A 21716-nucleotide genomic window follows, 5' to 3' on the forward strand; every position below is an offset into this window, starting at 1 on the left:
GTTCAGGCTGTTAAATTGAAGAAGTCATTCACTACATTAAGTGCTTCTTTAACAGTCTGAAAATGTTTGCTCAAATTATTTTCTTGGAATGGGCTTAAACTACATTTGTCTAATTGTTGCCCCTGACTCTTCCTCCTGTTCAAGAAAATTCTCTCTATATAAGTCTTCCTTTTACACCATTGAGGTCCAAGAGCATTAGTAGATGCTCAACAAACCCGCCCAAAAGAATTTATACTTTGATTTTTAAGTAAACTTTAAAGATTCTGCAGAATGCAATGGGCTTTGTGTTTATAATCTCAGCAATTTTAGAAATATACTGCTCAAAAAAATAAAGGGAACACAAACGTATAGGATCCTATACATTTGTGTTCCCTTTATTTTTTTGAGCAGTATATTTGCAGCAAACAGTATGTACACACATAGTATTTTTATCCACTTTTTTAATGCAAGTATGGCCCTTGTGAATCAAATGCAGTTCATTTAAAGACATGAATTCTAAATTCTGTGTTAGAATTTAAAAATGATCTATTTTTTCTTTTCCTAAAAAATGTGTTTCCTTTCCATATTCCATGTCAATTCCTCATGAGAAAGTATTCTTTATAACTGCACTTTCCTAGTGAGAGTAAAATTTTGGTGCTGTTAGAGTTAATGGATCTGACCTTTTCCAACTGAAGGCTTCCAGAGTTCTATATACCTATTAGCCAACACAGTGCTCAAAAAAGCCAACACACTGCTAGGCTGCATTAACAGGGACGGAATCAAGATCATGTGAAGTGTTAATATCACTTTACAATGCCTTGATAAGGCCACACTTGGAATACTGCATCCAATTTTGGTCATCACTATGTAAAAAAGATGTTGAGATTCTAGAAAGAGTACAGAGAAGAGCAACAAAGATGATCAGGGGACTGAAGGCTAAAACATATAAAAAACGGTTGCTGGAATTGGGTATGCCTAGTTTAATGAAGAGAAGGACAACGGGTGACATGATAGCAGTGTTTCAATATCTCAGGGGTTGCCACAAAGAAAAGGGAGTCAAGCTATTCTCCAAAGCACCTGAAGGCAGGGCAAGAAACGATGGAAACTGATCAAGGAGAAGCAACCTAGAACTGAAGAGAAATTTCCTGACAGTTAGAACAATTAATCAGTGGAACAACATGCCTTCAGAAGCTGTGAATGCTCCAACACTGGAAGTTTTTTAAAAGAGACTGGACTGCCATTTTTCTGAAATGGTATAGAGCAGGGACTAGAAGACCTCCAAGGTCCCTTCCAACTCTAGTATTATTAGTATTGGTATTATTAATATTATTACTATTAGTATTATTAGTATCTCCACTGCTGAAAGAGGAGGACATCCTAATCCCTTAAAGCTCATTTCTCTCTGCTTTGAGAAATGCATTCATAATTTCTTTTATTTACTACTTTGAAATGTAATCATGGCTTCCCCTTTTATGATTATGATTCAGTTACATTTGTCAAAGACATGTACAAAGATCACGTCTGGGCTATTTTAAATAAGAAAGAAAAGAAACATTGTTCTTATTCCTGATGGTTTACTTCAGGTAAACTGCCTTCACCTGTAGTTATGTATTCAATGCTATCAGTCTTTTTTCCCCCTTAATACATCTTTGTAGCAACAAATGAAAAACAACAAGAATAACCCAGTAATTTATTAGGCAGATCAGCAGATGATAAACTGTTTTTTTCCCTCTGGTGTGCTTAAATGTTTTTAGTCACAATGTTTCATTCCATGCAGTATAAATTAATAATAAGGATGTGTCTGGTCACTAATACTGTACTATTTAATATAGAAAACATTCTGGAAAAAAAAGAGAAGCAAATAAAATAGAAAACAAATGCCTCATTAGCTATATTCAGAACAGTCAGAAAACTCAAAATGACACCATTCAGAATGGCTACACTTGGTTTCAGCATATTTGATTCTGATCTAATAGACCAGGGGTGTCAAACTGCCGGCCCGCAGAGCGGTGCATCATGCGGAGGCCGTGCCCACCCCAGCTCCGGCACTGCAAAAAACGTCGCAATATGACATGTCACGTGATGCGGCGAGTTTGACACCTATGTAATAGACTTTTTTTCTTGTCAAGAAATAAGAATGCTGTAATTACTTAATATATTTTTTGTGATTCACAACTGCATATGATTTTAAGGGACTTGACTGCCACTTCTACCATGGCATTTTTTCCAGATTACTATGGCGGTGCTGTTAAATTCAGAAAAATTAATTCAATCCTGCCCATCCCCAAAATCTATGTAGAAAATATGTGAATTTATGCCTTTTTCAAAAGCGGTTTCAGGTTTTAAGTATTACTTCAGTTCTGTTCTTAAATTCTATATTGTCTCTTTTCCTTCTTAGATATACATGTTTTTAAATATATATAACCTTATATGATAAGGGTACATTATACTTAGGACTATTGCAGCATTTCTGCAGTTGCATTGTCAACATTTGGGGGCTTAGCAACCAGTGAGTTTTTATGACTATTACAGAGCCCTGCATTCATGTGATTGTCATTTGCATGCTTCACAGCTGACTTCCACGAAGTAGAGTCAGTGAGAAGCCAGCAGTAAAATTACAAATTTGGTCATATGATGTCTCAGTTAATGACAGTGCTTAACCATTGTGGCAGAAGTGAAGTTGTAAGTCCGTCATGGACCATAATGTAACTCACCATTTAGCAGTGGAGTTGCTAGTCCCAATTGTGGTTGTTAAGTGAGGACTACCTGTATTTGCTGTGCATCTTGTTATCCTGCTGTAATAGTGAGGATTGTTATTAATAATCTTGTTATCTGTAATTCAGTTGCTATAGTGTGATTTCATTGACAATTATGAAAAGTTTCCTGCTTGCTTTTGAATAAATATTGTATGGACAATAAATTGGCTTTTTTGTTCCTGCAGGCAGATTATTTCAATGATGCAACAAATTGGCCAACACCAAGTGAAATTGCAAACTCTGAGGTAAGTTCATTTTTGGGGAAAAAATGCACCACAGCTTTAGTTTTCTATGTCATTTTAGAAATTGTTTGTGTACACTTCTAGAAGAAAGTAAGAATATATACATTTTGCTCCTCTTAGCATGCTACTGGTGGTCCTTCCTGTCTAGAATACTCATAGTTTTATTTCTTTAATTAACCACAGAATCTTTAATTCTTTCACTTTGTGGAAAACTACTGTTTATTTTTTTAAATCTTAGGTGGCAACAGTAATACTTCCACACTGATGGCTTTCTTTTTTCTCTGTACTATACTCTGTTGTTATTAGCCATACAATGCATTTATTTTGAAAGCATATTTATAGTCATATTTATTTACTTTTAATTGGGAGCCGCCCAGAGTTGGTTATAGGATGGGTAGCTATTTAATTTTAAAAAATAAATAAAAATAAAATATCTAGTATGCTTGAAGATAGCTGAAGAAGCTTCTTCTGTGCTTAACAAGGGCAATTAGAAATTATAAAAAATTAAAGCTTTCTGTAATCATTTTGCAGCTAGTCTCTAGTTGCTGATCTTGGTCACTAGCATTTTCTTAGCAAGAGAGCTTAAGCGTCTGTTTTAGAAGTGAACATGAATGGGTAAGAAAGTATTAGTTTAAAAAATGCAAGACCCTACGGCAGGGGTGTCAAACTTGCAACAATACGTGATGTATCGCGACATAATCGTGATTTTTTTTCCATTGCCGTCAATGGGGTGGCCGCGGTTTCGGCATGACGCATCCGGGCCACGGGCCAGTAGTTTGACACCCCTGCCCTACCCTATGTATCTTGTTCCAGTGGTGGGATTCAAATATATGACCAACTAGTTCTCGGTGTGGATGCCGCTTCCGGAAGTCCATTCTGGGCCTGGGCAACAAAAAATTAGCTACCAGTTCTGCCGAAGTGATGCGAACTGGCTGAATCCCACCACTGTCTTGTTCCCACCATGATATGTAAAGAAAAGAATGAATCTTGTTCCCACCATTATATGCAAAGAAAATTAAAATACTGCTCATAGAAAGTTTATACTTAAAGCAGATTTGGAGAAATAATAACTGGGACTTTGTGCAAATTGTCTTTTGGCAAATAAGGGAAATAAGGTCATTTGATTAATAAGAGACAGAAGCACAGATGGAAAAAAATAGGATTTTTAAAAAAATATGATTAAATATAAAAGGCCTCAATTATATGAATATGCTTAAAATTGAGTTCTTACATCCTTTAATATTTTGTTACAGTGTAAAAATGTAAGTAATCAGAATAAAAAAGCTCCAATAAAAAAAGAGAAAGAAGAAAAAAATGAAAAGAAAAATACCAATAAAATAAAGGAAAATTTGGAGATAAATCCAGATATTCATGGAGAAAATGTTAGTGAAGATGAGAGTCCGATTAACAATCAAAAGAAAAAAGGTTAGTCTGGACTAAATTTTATCTAGTTTTTAAGTATGGTAAATGTGCATCCATTTGCAGTTTTTAGCATCTTATCAACTTTATTAATGATTAATTGTCCTGGCCAGAATATTACTACATGTTTTCCTCTCTGTGTATTTAATTGCAACTAATATTTTAGAAATGATTGTATTAGATCTATATTCTCAACAATATTTTACTTTTATATTTTATATTTGAAGGTAATAAGCATAAATGGGTACCACTTCATTTAGAAGATATGAAGCCAGATAACCAAGAAAGGCCAGGATCTCAGAGCAGTTCAAGGTCCCAGCCAGAAACCAGCAAGCTTGTGCCTCACAACAACAGACGCAATGAGGCAAGAACTAGTATGTCACTTACAATTCTGCTGGTTTATCTTGCATATGTAGTTGATGTCTGACTATGGAAACTTCAGTTGTGTAACTGCAGAATTTTATTCTTCTGTTTCCAAAAGGCTGGCGAAGGGATAGGGAAAAGCGAGAAGATCATGATGAAGTTTCGAGTGTGAGAAGCGAAGGTGGCAGTGTTAGAGGATTTTACAGAGGACGAGGGAGAGGCAAGGGAAGAGGAAGAGGACGTGGAAGAGGAAATCCACGAAGTATGGAAATAGAAAATAATTAAGAAAGAATGGTATTGAACATATTAAATTGCAAAACTAGCCATAGTTACATGGGTTGCTTATAATATAATGCCAACTCATGGCTTGTTACATGAATTAATTGTATAAACTGTAATAATGAATAACAATTTGAAATGAGCTTAGAGTTTTAATTTGTGAACAGAGTGCTTGATTCATGTGTAACAAGCAATTATAATCTGTTGCTTAGTAGGACATTATAGGAAATTCGAAATTTGTGAGTGTGATTTAGCAGAGTTTACTCTAAATTCTCATCTTAATCTATTTTATTTATCAGAATGTCTAATTTGCAACATTGTACATTTGCCCAGGTTTTGATATCGAATCTGAAAAAGACTTTGTAACATTTCATTTGAGGAGAGATATAAAAGCCAAGAACACATCAACAGTAAATCAATTAAAACATATTGGATACTAGACTAATAATAGTATGAAAAACTTCTCTAGGAATGAAGTTGGGTATAAAATGATATCCCTCCCTTAGAGAGTCATACTGATCTTTTGTAAAGAGCTTCAGAGCTAGATAATATAATAGAACAAAAAATAGGAATGATTATTGATATACAAAAGCATTCAACGTCCCACTTTTTCTATGTTCAGAAATCTTGGTTCCTCCCCTCTTAAATAGCCACATGATGAAACTGAACTGAGTCGTATACATTTAAGGAAGCTAGTGAAAGAATCTAAGCCATTAATCCTTGCCCTCTGAGAATAAGAGGAATAGTTGGAAATGTATGTATGTATGTATGTATGTATGTATGTTGACAATGACATGTCATTGTTAACTCTTAGCAACCAGAAATAGAAAGAAATAAATTATTTATACTATACAGATGTTTTGCCCTGTGATTTTTTTTCTCGTGTTGAATCAATCAATCAATAAAAGCATTCAAGGGCACTTTTACTTAATCTACTTTTTTCTTCTGCTAATCTTTAAGTGAACCATGACTATTCATGTGGCTACCGAGAACAATATAGTGAAAGGACTGATCCGCCATTTCAGCCAGATCTTAGCACTAATATGATGTATTATTACGATGATGGAACAGGAGTTCAGATGTACTCTGTGGATGAAACATTGCTTAAAGAATACATTAAACGCCAAATGTAAGTAGATTGCTTAATGTATGTGCAACAGAGGGGTGAGGAAGCCAGACTTTAACTAAACTGTCTTTGAAAATCTTGGCTTTTTAATGTATCACTGGAAATCAGTGCTTGTTCTTTTACTCACATTAAGCATTTTCACTATGAATTTTTAAGAAAGATGAATCCTGACACTCTTCATGCTACAAAACTAGTTCTGCAATTTTAGTATGCTTTACCTTATGTATTACAGTATCACAAATTCATATGTCTATAACACTTTGTAATTGTGAAATTATCATGATATAAGATAATTTACTAAAGAGGTTTTGATGGTTAGTTACTATATTGTATTTGAACTGCAAAAAATCAGAATATTTTTATGCATGGATATTATAATTCAATAAAAATAGAAAAAAATCTAAAAGCCCAATCATACCAAAAAACTAATACTGAAGAAAGTCCTATGGATCAGCTGTCAGAGGCAAGGGCTCCCCAAACTTATATTTTATGCTAATCTAAACATTTTTAACTGTTTTTTAGTGAATATTATTTCAGTGTAGAAAACCTGGAAAGAGACTTCTTCTTGAGAAGGAAGATGGACCAGCAAGGATTCTTGCCTATATCTTTGATTGCAAGCTTCCACCGGGTGCAGGCTCTCACTACAAATGTTAACTTAATATTAGAGGTAAATCAATATTTCTAAATAGTAAGAAATATATATTACATTTGCGCCTTTAAAAGACATCTTAACAAAGCATTTTTTTTAATTTGGATGGTTTCTGAAATTGCAATTTGCATTTAAAATACATGGATTGAATTAATGATTAAAACAATTATTTTCTATTAACAATGAATTTATACTTCATATTTTTATAAAAAATATATGAGCGAGATGGATGGCATATAAATTTAAAAATAAAATCTTGCTCAAGAAAATTCAAGCCTAACGTGTCCAACATACCAAGGGAAAATAAAAAAAAGAGATCGAATACTATTAAAATATATTGATTGCTTGTTATAGAAGATCATATTTTCATTATCCGGGTAGCTCTCTTTTACTGACTACTCATTCAATATCCATTCAAAGTTCTGATGGTGGTGAACAAGGGCTACTTAACAACTGATCCTCAAAGTTCTAACCTTTGCAGTGACCCCACAATTATACGATTGCAGTTTGGCAACTAACTCACACTTACTATGATTGCAAAATTCCACAGTTACTTGATCACTATTGATGTCCTTGCCTGCCAACTTCCCCCAAGCAAAGTCAGTGGGGAAGCCAGCAAGAAAGATTAGTAGTCACTCTATTAAGTTCTCATTCTGACCTTCCCAAGCACCATGCCATCCCTCCTTCCTTGTGCTCTCACATCACACCTAAGTTGTCCTTCTCTGTATTTCCCTGTTCTTATATGTGTGCACCCAATTGCATCTTCCCTGGGCCTGCCTACAGGCGAATTCAGTTCTCCTTCTCTGGGCCTCTCTGTGCTCACATGCATACATCCAAGTTCTCCTTCCTTGGGCTTCCCATTTAACAACCTGCACATCTTGGGCAATGTCAGCAACCAGGACTGCCTAAATTGTCATGTGACAATGCCATACAATTTAATGATGGCATATAATTTAATGATGGCAATCCCAGTCCTAATTGCTGTCATAACTCATATATGCTCATATAACCTAAACATTTTAACTGCTTTTAGCAAGTATTATTTTAGTGTAGAAAACCTGGAAAGAGGCTTCTTGAGAAGAAAGATGGACCAGCTGTCATAACTCATATATACTCATATACAGATAATGATCAAAGATTACCTGTAGAAATCAGGAGTGAGACAATTACATATTTCATTTAAAAAAGGAATTCACCAAACTATACATCAAATATTGCTTATAGTTCAGGGAAAAACCAGCTGTTTACAAATGGAAATTTGTTTAACAGATTTTTGCAAAATTCAGAAAATCACATCATCTGGAGAAGTGAAAACAAAAACCATCATGAAAAGATCATTCTTTGTTTTGTAAATATTTGTCTCTAAAAAGAAAGTAAGCAACTTGTATTTTAACCTAATCTTTGTGTAATAAAAGGTAAGGTTCTAGTATTAAGCATCATTGCATTTTATTTACATGCAGGTTAATTAATATGTTTATTTGTATGATACAGGCCTTAAAGGATAGTACTGAAATAGAAATAGTGGATCAGAAGATGAGGAAAAGGATAGAACCAGAAAAATGGCCAATTCCAGGACCCTCTCCACGTAGTCTTACACATACAGACTTTTCTCAGCTTATTAACTGCCCAGAGTTCATACCAGGGCAGATTTTTGATTCACATACAGGTAAGGTAATTTTACTTCTTCAAATTGTATTTTAAGGCTCTGTATTTATAAAGACACAGATATCCCATTTTTATGCAAATGGCTATTTATAAACTAATATTGGCCATTACTGCTTCAGTTTCCAATTTACTTCCATTATTTTTTCCCACTTCTATTCTTGAAGAAATAAAAAGTAAAAAATATAACTAAACTTGAAAGCTATACTCTCTTGCCTTTTATATTTATATACAAGAGGCAGTGTCTATATAAAAGAAATCATGGTATCAATCAGAAACTTCTAACTTTCTGAAAACTTTCCTCTGTGCAATTATCCTTGACTTTAAGAGGAAAATAAGCATATTTTCAATTGTACATTGTCTCAGCTAGAGTTTTGATTGATGACTCTTAAGGCCTCTTTAAGTATTGGTGATGTACAGGGAGTTATTGTATGAGCTTTGGGGCAGACTTAGGATAGCAAAAAAGAAAGAAAACACTGGATTTCTTCTTCATAGATATCTAGTTACACTAAAGCAATTGCTCCAGCTACAGCATTCTTTTAGTTAGTTTCTGAGCATAATTATAAACTGAATTATCTATTTGTATGCCACCTACTTTTAAAGGTGCTGAGTACTTAACAATCAGACACATCATAAAAAACAATCTCTTCTACAATGTCTATGGAGATTCTTAGTAATAATAGTAATAGTAGTAAAGTTGGAAGAGACCTTGGAGGTCATCTAGTCCAACCCCCTGCTCGGGCAGGAAACCCTACACCATTTCGGACAAATGGCTGTCCAGTCTCTTCTTAAAAACTTCCAGTGTTGGAGCATTTACTGCTTCTGGAGGCAAGCTGTTCCACTGATTAATTGTTCTCACTGTCAGGAAGTTTCTCCTTAGTTCTAGGTTGCTTTTTAATGAAGCAACTGGATTTTCTTGTTTTTTCTTTGAAGACGTTTCGCTTCTCATCCAGAAGCTTCTTCAGCTCTGACTGGATGGTGGGGAATGGAAAAATTTATACTCCTTGCAGACAGCTGCTCATTTGCATTCTTTTAGTGAGTTGTTAGTGCTACCTGGAGGCTTATCTGTGTCCTCAGGGTCACCTAAGTGGTGCAAATGTGTGTGGAGCTTTCTTGGAACTGTTGAAAGCACTGTATTCTAGACTGGAGATAGATGATGTCATATCCCTCCCCCTCTGTTGAGAGAGGGCTGTTCAGTTTTTACATAGATGGCCTCTTTGACCCCTCTTTCAAACCATTGATTCTCTCTGTCCAAAATGTGAACGTTGCTGTCTTCAAAAGAGTGTCTTTGTCTTTTAAATGCAGATGAATCTGGTCCTGGTGGGTTTGTTCTGCTATGTTGTGCCATACATTTATGAAGTTGCTGTTTTGTTTCCCCAATGTACAGATCTGTACATGATTCACTGCATTATACTGCATATACCACATTGCTCAGTTTGTGTCAATAAAATCCAGTTGCCTTGTGAAAAAAAGCATCTTTGGGATAACACTTTATATAAAAAAGCCAAACCCATCCAGAAAGAATAACAAAAAATCTTGACAATATCATAAAGGATGAAGTAAAACGAGAAGGGATCAGGAGCAGAGATACTGTTTTCATGATGCACCCCTAGATTCTAATATGTGAAACTTATTCCTCGCAGCACACTTCTTGGATGGATGGAGGGTTTTTATAGCAACAGCTCAAGTAAGAAAAGCTAAATTGTGTTGAGCATTAGGGCCTCAACAAAACAGAGTCATCTCATCTTATCATTTTAATAAAGGCATCTCAGTGCTAAGGAGCCTTCAGTTTCCTTGTCTTTGTAAAGGACTCTTTGCAGATTTTACTCTGCTAGTCATTGCCATCTATAGAGTGCAGTTCTCATCTTCATTTCAAGGCCATTGACCCAGTGCTGTCCAAAGATATTTTCACGGTCATGTGGCCAGCATGACGTTATAGTGCTGCTACTTTCCCACCAAAGTGGTATCCATTTGTCTACTTGCATTTGTATGCTTTCAAACTGCTAGGTTGGCAGAAGCTGAGATGAGGACAGGAGCTCACTCAGGAAACATCATTGTCAGAAAAATCTTGAATATCTGCTTTGTATTCTTTCTTAGCTGTTTTCCCAATAATATTGCATAGTATCTGTTTTGCATCGAATTGAATCATAGGGAGAATAACAGCTGCTTAGGCAAAGTTTCAAAGAGGAATATTGAATTGTATTGAATTGAATTAAATTGAACTGAACTGAACTTTATTTGGCCAAGTATGATTTGACTGTACTGGAGACACATAGAATTTGTCTCTAGTACAGAAGCATTCAGTGTACACGCAAAGCAACAGAATTATCATCATCATCATAAAAACCAATAAGAGGGGGGAGCGAAGAAATTAATAAGAATAAATAATAACACTATAACTACACTACATGGTTAAATAGACATAGGCATTAAACAGTACTGTAAGAATTAGTGGTTCATCAGAGTGATGGCTTGGGATGAATTTGAAATTGATTGCCCTTCAGAACTTCCCATTTCTGTTCCAAACTTAATTCCAAGGCTCCTTAGGCTAGCGGGGGGGGGAGGGGGGAAATCCCAGAAAATCCCTGTTTCTGACTGACAAAAAATTGCCGAACCTTGTTCTGTGTAGTTTGTGTAAGTTAAATACCTTAGCTCAAATTCAGTGATTATGAAGGAACACCCATCCATTATATTGACAACAATAATGAAATGGTTTGCCATCGAAATATTTGAGGATATTTTTGAACTTTGGAGTTTAGTCTATAGTTTTGAGATTTCCTGGTGGTCTCTCAGCCTAGTATTACTTGGGTCTGACGTATTTAGCATTCCATTTCAGATAAGATCATTGATGTACTGCAAGATACTGCCTTTGTGCATTGTTTATGAAAATATGATTTATATCCCACCCTTTTAATCTGATGTTTAAAATCTCATATAGATTAAAATTACAAAATATTAGATTCCAATCATTTAACTGTGAAAAGAGGATGCTTTATAGATTTTTGAAGACTGGACATTTGATGGCCACATGCTATTTTTGAAAGAATGTGTTGTATAGCCTGAGAATAATGGCAAGAGGTGACTTGTTGTATGTGCTAGAAAAATGGGCAATCGAGAGAAAGAATATTTTCAAATGAATTAATACTGCAATTCTTTGCGGTGGTCTTAACGTTGATTAGTGATTGGGTTAACTTAACAAATTCAAATATACTTTCTTTGGAGGGATGGGATTTATTATTTGGATGGCACGCGTATTTAATTTATAATAAAAAGGTGGATAGGGTTTTTAAGTCTCATGTTTTAAGAATTGCTTTATTGCGTGTCTGGAAGAAATATTATAGATTAAATTTTAGAATACCGTTGTGGGGAATTCCTGGGCATGCAATAGAGGGGATAAGGAAAGGAGTGAAAATGGATAGGATTTCTTATAAACAATTGCTCAAGTTGGAAGGGAATAATTGGCAGTTAAAATCTATAGAGGAATTAACGCAAGAAAATATTATTTATTCTTGGTTCCAGTATAGGCAATTATTAGAAAGATGGAGTATAGATCAAAAAGTGGGTTTTACTACGGAAGATATGAATTTGATGAAACAAATTAAAGATCAAAGTCAAACTCATATAAAAAGAGTTTATAATGGTTTAGTGGAATTGGATTCAGAAACAGAATTAGTTAAAGATTGTATGGTTAAATGGGCTCAAAATTTTGAAGAGGCGATTTTATTAGACACATGGGAGATAATTTGGGTGAGGAATGTTAAGTTCACCCAAGCTCAAAATTTACGAGAAAATTTTTATAAAATGTTTTATAGGTGGCACCTTGATCCACAAAAGTTGTCTCGTATGTATCCGAATGTACAGCCCAAATGTTGGAGATGTGGTTGTTTGGATGCAACGTACTATCATATTTGGTGGTCATGTAGAAATATAAAGGCTTTTTGGATTAAGATTTGGTGGAACATTCAGAAGATTTTTAATAGAAGGATAAAATTTACACCACAATTATTTTTGCTAATATTGTAGATTATGACGGCAAAGAGATTATTTTAATGTTGAACTTTATTACGGCGGCAAGGTTATTGGTTGGGCAATATTGGAAGAAAGATTCCTTGCCTACTCTAGAGGAATGGTTTCTTAAAGTTTCTTATTTATCAGAAATGGCAAAAATTTCGGCTTATCTGAAAGACCATTCACAAGAGAGATATAACTCTGTGTAGAAAAGATGGGTTAATTTTGTACAGAATAAATATGGGATTAGAAAATATTATTTAGCTTTTGAATAATTTATAGTTTAATGCGGCTATGGTTGGATTTGTTGTATTGGAGTTAAAGTATTTTTAATTTTTTGGATGTAGGTATAGTTGATTGATGCTCATTTAATTTGTAGGGTTTTGTTTTGTTTTGTTTAACCCTGTATTCAGCTCTGGGAAGGAGAGGGGAGGGTTATGGGGGGTGGGAGGGGGGGAGGTATTTTATTGTAAAAACTTTATAACATTTTCAATTAAAAAAATACTGCAATTCTTAATAGCAGCATTCTGTATTTCAAAATGTTTGGTTTAAGCCAGGAATATACATTGTCTCAACAGGTGCACCAGTATTTTTTGCAACATGTTGAAGGAAAGACATAAAATACGCGTATTGCTAGTGCCAAAAGTGGGCCTAATTTTTACAGGATGGAAAGTTTTAAGAATTGAAATTAATGAGGGTGAAGTTTTTTTCTCTGAGCTTGAGGGTTGGTTTTTGAATGTTTCGTTACCAGACTAGATAACATCTTCAACGGTGTTTAGTGGATGTCAGTGTTCTACGTATATAAGAGCTTCAGATGTGGGAATGTCAAGTGAGGGCCTTGTGATGGGTTAGGTATGAGTCATCAGAAAGATGCTTGTGATGGGGAGGTACTTAAGGTAAGGATCATTGGAGGGTGTGTGAATTAGTGGGTCAGGAGTTATCAGTGGGAGGCTGGTAATGGGTCTTATGATGGGGAGATTATGTCAATTCAGGGTCATTGGAAGGTGAACTGCTGGGGGGGGGGAGAGGATTGAGGGTTGGTGCTGTCTCCAGATGGCTGTTCGATTGATTTGAATTCTGAGGGGTTCATGTGCCGGTTGTAGATCAATGTGTCTGTTGATGTGGAATTGCTTGTGGAGTGCCAGGCTTCAATGAACTCATGAGCATGGCGGGTGGTAGCATGGCTGATGATTTTAGTGTTGCTCCAATTGAACTGGTGTTATTTGGTGCCAATGTGGGTAGCGATTAGGGATTTGGGATTGTGGCATTTGACTGCTAGCTGGTGTTCATGGATCCTGGTTTTTAACTGACATGATGTTTGTCCCACGTAGAAGTGGTTGCAATCATTACAGTTGATTTTGTAGATGACATTGCTTCTTTCACCCTTCTTTGTCTTTTGGTTTTAGATAATTCCTGGTGGAGTGTGGCTGTGGGTTTGTTGGTTATCATTATTCCTAGGGATTGGAGAATTCTGGCTGTCATTTTTGACACCCCTATTGTATATGGTAGGGTTCGTTTTTGTGTGGCAGTCAGCTGTGTGGTGTATGGTGGTTTGGATGCTGTGTGTCAGAATACAAAGTTTTTGGGATAGCCATTATGGAGAAAGACATCAAGCAGCCATTTTTCTTCTGCTTTTCTTAGTGCTGTGGTCCTGCAGTGTGTCCTGGCCCTTCTGAAGAGGGTCTGGACATAGCTTCTTTTGTGTGCGATGCTTGCGAAGCTGAGGATCTGGTCTGTGTGCGTAGGTTTGTGGTAGACGCAGTTTTCCAGTTCTCCATTGTCCAGTCTCCTTATGTCGATGTCAAGGAATGGGAGTCTGTTGTTTGTTTCCTCTTCATGTGTAAATTTGATCCCAGGGAATATGTTGTTAAGTAGGTGGTGTGTTTCTTCAATTTGGGAATGTTTGATGTTGATGAAGCTGTCATCGACGTAATGTGTCCAGAATTTTGGTTGGATGGTGGTAGAGCTGTGGATTCAAGTCTTTGCATGATTGCTTCTGCTATGAGGCCTGATATGAGAGATCCCATCACTGTTGTATGGTTTGTTTAGCCAGGTCGATGTCAATCGTGGTGAAGAGGATGGTGACATCAAAGGAGACCATAATTTCTTCCTTGTTGATCTTGGTGTGTGTGATACATTGGAGAAATTGTTCTGGGGAGTTTATTGAGCGGGTTGAGTCATTGACCAAGTGTCTGAATTTCCTCTGCAGGGATTTTGCTAGTTTGTATGTAGGTGTTCCAGGTAAAGTCACAATTGGGCATAAGGGGATCCCATTCTTGTGTATTTTGAGGAGTCCGTAGAACCTGCGTGTGGAGGAATCTAGTGATTGCATGTGCTTTCTCTCTAGTGTTAGCTGTTTTCCTTTTCCCATTTTTCTTAGGGTGTGTTTTGTAGGATCCCTGTGGATTACTTAGTAGATGTTAGTATCACTGAGATGGTTTTCAGCTTTACGGATGTAGTCAGCTTTGTCCATTACTACCGTCAGTCTGCTTTTGTCTGCCGGTAGAATGACAATACTTTCATCTTGTTTCAGTGTCTATCATGCTCTCTTCTCCTTTTGGCTGAGTGTTTCATTTTGTCTGTTGTGTTGCACATTGGGAATGATTCTTTGTCTGATATCTTCTTGTGTTTCTTGGTCTAGGTCAGGGGTAGGCAACCTTGGTTCTTTTATGACTCCTGGACTTCAACTCCCAGAATTCCTGAGCCAGCACAGCTGGCTCAGGAATTCTGGGAGTTGAATCCAGGAGTCATAAAAGAGCCAAGGTTGTCTACTGCTGGTCTAGGTTGTGTGTTTTTAGAATGAATTCAAGATTGGTGAGGAATTCAATGGGGTCAGTATCTTTGTGGTTGAAATTGAGGCTGTATGTAGGCATGATTAATTAATTGAAATTAATTAACTATGCCTATAATTCTGTCCATAATACCCCCCACTTCCACCCTCACTGTTGAAGAGGCCATATATTTGGCTCTGTCCACATAGTCCAGGATGGGATATTAATGGCGAGGGTGATATTAATGTTTACAAAGCCCAAATCCTGATAGGGTAAGAAAGAATACCAGCACAGATAGGATTTTTAAAATGTGAATTAAAAAATAAAATAAAAAAATCTTGGTTGTTTAATGGAGATACAGAGTTCAAGATTATTGTGTGCCTTTTTCAGCTAGCTGGAACAAATATTGTATACAAAGTACTGGTTTATTTGGGTAGTGATTTTATATTTCCACAACACGCTATTTGAAACATGCTCCGGGCTAGAATATAATCTGCATGACTATATAACATTCAGTATGTCAGTTTGGATTGTATCGTTGTTGTGAGATATAAAGGAGAAAACTTCATTTTGTTTTATCCTTGGTGCCATTATTTGTTGCATATAAAAAAATTAAAACTGAATCTATACAATCATCATATATCTCTTTGAAGTTTAAGATATTTTTACACCAAGTTTATAGTCAGTAGAAAGAACAAAAAATATATACATTTTTATTAATAAATAGATTGATAACAAAAAATGGGCTGATTTTTCCATGCACAGAAAAATATTTTTTCATTTTAGAATCTGCACCAAGTTCTCCAAGAATAGGAAGTCTAAATACTAAGAAAAGCATTGAAACAAGCAATCTTGAAGTAATATCCAAAGGATTATCTACAAGCCTCCCGGATTTGGACTCTGAACCTTGGATAGAAGTTAAAAAACGACATCGTCCCTCCTTAGTTAAGCCAAAGGTAATGCTTAAAATGTTAATTTTAATGTTTGTATTTTTAAAAAATCCCTCCTGTGAATGTGGAGCAAGTCTAGAGAAAATAAGTCATATTTAGACACGAGTCCCAGATAAGTTATTTATGAAATTTTGTCTATATAGCTAACTTATTATGGTTGCCTCGTTACCATATCTAAGATACCACTTAAGTATGGTATGAGATACTTATTTAAGGATTTAAGAAAAAGACATTACATAAGAGAATTAGAAAACAGCGTGATATAATGAGTTATATGCATATGTACCCACTTATACCCAGCCTGATCATTCATTGCTGGTATTCTTCTTTGAATAGACTGTAAAAAGAACTGTGTTTAATTGCTTCTGTGGATAACAGTTGGGGTCTGTCAATTCTTTGCTTCTTAGAAAGGAATGAAACACATCTTAAGATGGTAGCTGCACATCATATGTGAATGCAATTTTGGGAAAGGAGGAAAATAATTTGTAGAATATATTGGCCATAATATTGACATATTTAAGCCCATTAAATACATTGATTTGTACATTCTGTTCTATTTTATTAAGCATGAATGCTAAAATTGCTATTTCTGCTGTTAAATGATCTATTATCTCTCCATGTAAATATTTTTATTTTTGCAAGAATAATAAATAATTTTTGCCTTTTTCAGGAATCTGTGTCTGCACATGAGGAATTGACAAATCAACAACCACCACCATTGTCTTCTGAAGAACAAGAACAGGAAGAACTTGATTTTTTGTTTGATGAAGAGATGGAACAAATAGAAGGCAGGAAGAATACATTCACAGAATGGTCAGAAAGTGATTCAGATTATGAAATTGATGATCAAGACTTAAACAAGATTTTGATTGTGACACAGACCCCACCATATATGAGAAAACATCCTGGAGGAGATCGAACTGGCAACCATGTGTCACGTGCAAAAATTACATCAGAACTTGCCAAAGTTATTAATGATGGATTATACTACTACGAACAGGATTTGTGGATGGAGCAAGGTGAAAATGATTGTATTGTTATGAAGGTAATTATGAGTTTGAACAATGAATATAATATAATTTAATAAATATGGCTATTGACACAACTTTTCAGCACAGTGCATGAAAATATATTTGAAAAATCTGTAACAAATTCTAGTCATAAGTGAAGACTGGGAAGGAAGCTGTTTCAAAATCAAAGTAATAAAAATTCAAAATAAAAAATGATAATTGTCTCTTGAAACTGACTGGAGAACTAAAACAGAGCTTTGAAAATTCATAGTAAAGCTTTTCCCCCAAAATAGTCACAAATGATATATTAACTAGATCAGGGATTTTCAACCAGTGGTACGCGTACCACTAGTGGTACATTAGCACCTGGCAGGTAGTACGCATACGACAGGTTGAACAGCACTGCAAAAAAAATGTAAAAAAAAGTGTAAAACTGGATGAGGTGAAGCAGCAGCAGTGCCGCACAGGCTTGTAGGAAAGTTAGCTGGAACTGCACGTTGCCTGGGTCCTACTGAGAGCCCAGGATCAAAGTTCGCAGCTCCAGCTGATTGGGGAGGGCAGGCGGCCTCACCCAGACTTCAGGCAGAGATTCAGCTGGAGCTGCACGAGGCATTGCCTGCCTGGGTCCTGTGGAGAATCCAGGATCAGCATGCACAGCTCCAGCTGATTGGGGGTAGCAGGCAGCCTCTCACAGTCTTCAGGCAGAGATTCAGCTGGAGCTGCGAGAGGCATTGCCTGGGTCCTGCTGAAGGGGAGAGAAGAAATGATATTAAAGGGGGTGGGGGAAGAGATGATATTAAAGGGAGTGGGGGAAGAGATGATATTAAACGGGGTGGGGGAAGAGATAATATTAAAGGGGGTGAGGGAAGAAATATTAAAGGGGGTGGGGGAAGAGATGATATGAAAGGGGGTAGGGGAAGAGATGTTATTAAAGGGGATGATAGAGGACTACCTGTACTTTATCTCTTTTTTCCAGAGTTTTTTTCTTTTTTGGTTGTCAAGTTTTTGACACCTTGTTAGGCGACTGGTGGTACTTGAATATTGCCATATTCTAAAAGTGGTACAATCGGTGAAAAGGTTGAAAAGCCCTGAACTAGATCATTGGTAGTAATAGATATTGTTTATCCAAATATATAATTATTTCAGAGCTAGGATAAGATGGGAGACAAGAACTTTGTAACATTGCTTTTTTTCTTGGATAATTAGGAGGGTCAGGCTTTTGTCTAAGCTATTCTCTTAATCCTCCAATTTGAGTTATTTTCTTGATGACAGTGGTTTTATATTGAGGACATAGGATATGAATTTGGAAAAACTGAAAACTTCACTCATTACGAGCACTGTAATATTTCAGTTCTCTCTTGCTGGGTGGAATAATTATTTCATATTTTAAATTTATTTTGTAGAAAACTCTTTAAATATTATTATTAGCATTAAATGTATTGTTTATTTTGCATTTTTCCTATGGGCTATTCTTGTTATAGTAAGTTTTACCTATTTCAGCAGGAAGTTGAAAATTTTAAGAAGTTACATCTTATCAGCAAAGAAGAGTTTGACAGTCTTACTCCTGAATATGTAATGGATTCAAATCAGGATGATCCTCCTGGTCCTTCAAAAGGTGTGTATGTCTGATATTACAAAAAAAGGTTACACTATTAAGATGACACTTGGTACGATAAAATATGGGTAAAATTTTAATTTTTTCTCCAGTATTAACATGGTGTTTGAGATATTGCTAACTGATTTTTATCCTGTTCAATTACAAGAGCTTTCTGTATATATGTATTTAGAACATCTGTGTGGAAAGGTTCTTGGTGGAATATTTCATAATTTCTTACAAAACAATTAGCTTTGTTTTGATTTTCAGTACTTCGAATTGTTAAAAAGAATTAGAATTTTTCATAAGCCTATTGCTACTAGACAAAACAGTGTTTCATTTTGAGACAGTGTAGGAAGTAAGCTATGTTAATCTATGGTAGCAAAAAAATCAGAAGTCTAATATCTTCCAACTGTAACTTTTATAAAAAGGCATAAACTTTTACAAGCTGAATTTCATTCCATCAGATACATACAATATTTCATGGCAGTATATAATCAGAGAACATAAATATGAAGTAATGTATGGTTTTTGTAGTTTCCATTATCTGTTTTGTTCTTTGTTCTCTGAGCTTGCTTGTTTTCTTGCAGATATTTCATTAACCTAACTAGGTAACATTATCAGTACTCAGTTCAGCATAGATTAACTCCAAGATCACTTTTGAACAACAATCAAGTAAGCAATACCCCAATCAAGAAACTGCCAAAGAGCCTGTAAGGACCCACCCCACTTTGCATCTTAAGAAGACAGAACTCTTGGAATAGCTCTTCCAACAGGAATCCTTTATTAAGAGAAAATGGTTGCAGGCATGCTAGACAGGACTTGGGGTTCAAGCTCTCCCATTCAAGGTTTTAAGGGGTTCCCCAGTAGTCCCACCCAATCAACCCCCCTTCCAGTGATAGTTTCAAGTATCACAATTCCATCCCCTTTCTTCTTCCGTCTGGATGGAGACTTCAGATAACTACATGAAAGGCAATTACTCTTCTTTGATATGTTAAAGCTTAGAGGCCACAATAAACACACATTCAGTCCTTTGAAGTGTGCTGAAGGAAGTGAGGGCCATAAAGCCCCTTTGCTCTCCCCCTTTTCTCCCTCTTATGGCAGAATCCAGAGAAGGCAGAATTGGGAGTTTCTATGTTTGATAATTAAAGATGAAATATAATTGGATTCTGACATCCGGCCCCTCTTAACAATAAGAGAGATCCACCTGAAAGAAAACACAAGTAAAGAATTTAGTTAGGCTTGTTAGGATACTCTGTGTGAAACTTCTTCAATAGCTTCGGGGCTCTGACGTGACGTTTATGGACCCACTCATTTTGTGAGGCAGGGAGGTGTTTCCAGGCAACTAGGTACTGAGTTGTTCCATGATATCTCCTAGAGTCAAGGATCTCTTTTATTTCGAAGTGTTGTTCCCCCTCCACCATGATTGGAGGTGGTGGGGGGGGGGATTTTGGCCGTAGAGGTGACTGATGCTCTCTTTTCAGCAAGCTGCAATGAAAAACTGGGTGTATTTGCCTGAGGTTTTTGGGTAATTCTAATTCTACTGTTACTGGATTTATGATCCTTTTAATTGGAAAAGGTCCTATATATTTTGGTCCAAGTTTTTTACAGGCTGTAGGGACTTTAGGTATTTTGTAGATAAGTACACCATTTCTCCTATAATGAATGGTGTAGGCTCAACCCTTTTTTTATCGGCTTGTGCTTTGTATGCCCGCCTAGCTTCATCTAGTGATTTTCTGACTATTGGCCAGGTGTTTTGTAGGCTTTCCATCCATTCTTTCAGTGAAGGGATCGTTGGTTCTTTTGGGGTTACCTCTGGCATAGGGTTGAAACTTTGGCCGTTGGCTATTTGAAAAGGAGTGTAGCCTGTGCTGGAGTGGACTGCATTATTTTAGGCAACTTCTGCAAAAGGAAGTAAGTCCGTCCAATCACTCTGTTGGAAATTTAAAAAACATCTCAAATATTGCTCAAGTAACGACTGGCAGCGTTCCGCTTGTCCATCTGTCTGAGGGTGATGGCTAGATGTCAGTCCCTGAGTGGTCCCTAAGAGGGATAAAAATTCCTTCCAAAATGTAGACGTAAATTGCACTCCCCTATCAGAGATGATGCGTTGGGGTGCCCCGTGCAATCTGTAAATGTGCTGAATAAAAAGTTTTGCTAAGGCCTTTGCAGTGGGAATTTTTTGGCAAGGGATAAAGTGCACCTGTTTGGAAAATAGGTCCGTGACTGTCCAGATAACAGTATTCCCCTTGCTTTCAGGCAATTCCACTATAAAATCCATGGCTATTTCCCTCCAGGGGGCTGAGGGACTTGCCACTGGTTGTAACAGCCCTGGCGATTTCCCTTGCAACCTCTTTGCTGATGCACAGGTTGGGCAGCTGGCAACATAACTTTCTATGTCCTTTTTTTATTGATGGCCACCAAAATTGCCGTTTAATTAAGTGTAAAGTTTTTACAAATCCAAAATGCCCTGCTGATTTTGTGTCATGGCAATGGTGCATGAAAGTTAGTCTTTGAGTTGTTGGTATATATAACTTTTCCCCTACCCAAGGCAATCCGTCTCTCATTGTGCACACCTGTTTGTTTTTCTGGAACCAATCATCTGTTTCCAAACTTTTTCTGAATTCAATCCCAGTTTGGCTGTCCAGTTGTGGTTTTATTTTGGCTTGGGTTCTTGTGGTTACTGGCGCTGCCAGTTGTGATTCTGCCAGTATTGGTCTAGAGTCTGTGGTTCGTGCGCTGTTATATTGGGGCATGCGAGATAGTGCATCTGCCAGGAAGTTCTTTCTTCCTGGTAAATGTTTGAGCTTAAATTGGAATTGGTGAAAATGCTGGGACCAGCGGACTTGTTTGGGATTGAGTTTCCTGGAAGTTTTCAGGTCTTCTAAATTTTTGTGATCAGTCCACA

The 21716-nt window shown here is 36.4% G+C and overlaps 1 protein-coding gene across 5 annotated transcripts in view; it reads left to right on the forward strand.

Moving 5' to 3' along the window:
• LARP1B (La ribonucleoprotein 1B) overlaps positions 1 to 21716 on the forward strand; it is a 50957-nt gene that overhangs the window by 11985 nt on the left and 17256 nt on the right. For 3 of the 5 annotated variants that reach the window (XM_039325937.1, XM_039325935.1, XM_039325938.1), the window contains exons 3-12: positions 2921 to 2980; positions 4231 to 4402; positions 4624 to 4770; positions 4878 to 5021; positions 5999 to 6167; positions 6687 to 6831; positions 8305 to 8479; positions 16041 to 16210; positions 16875 to 17249; positions 18715 to 18829. In XM_039325937.1, the coding sequence (XP_039181871.1) occupies positions 2921 to 2980; positions 4231 to 4402; positions 4624 to 4770; positions 4878 to 5021; positions 5999 to 6167; positions 6687 to 6831; positions 8305 to 8479; positions 16041 to 16210; positions 16875 to 17249; positions 18715 to 18829 (1672 nt within the window). Of the gene's footprint in view, positions 1 to 2920; positions 2981 to 4230; positions 4403 to 4623; positions 4771 to 4877; positions 5054 to 5998; positions 6168 to 6686; positions 6832 to 8304; positions 8480 to 16040; positions 16211 to 16874; positions 17250 to 18714; positions 18830 to 21716 lie in introns of those variants that run through there. The other 2 variants (XM_039325936.1, XM_039325939.1) reach the window with 2 other exon arrangements.

This window comes from Crotalus tigris, unplaced genomic scaffold (genome assembly GCF_016545835.1).
Source record: "Crotalus tigris isolate CLP2741 ecotype Arizona unplaced genomic scaffold, ASM1654583v1 scf7180000024339.11422700, whole genome shotgun sequence".
Lineage (NCBI taxonomy): Eukaryota > Metazoa > Chordata > Lepidosauria > Squamata > Viperidae > Crotalus > Crotalus tigris.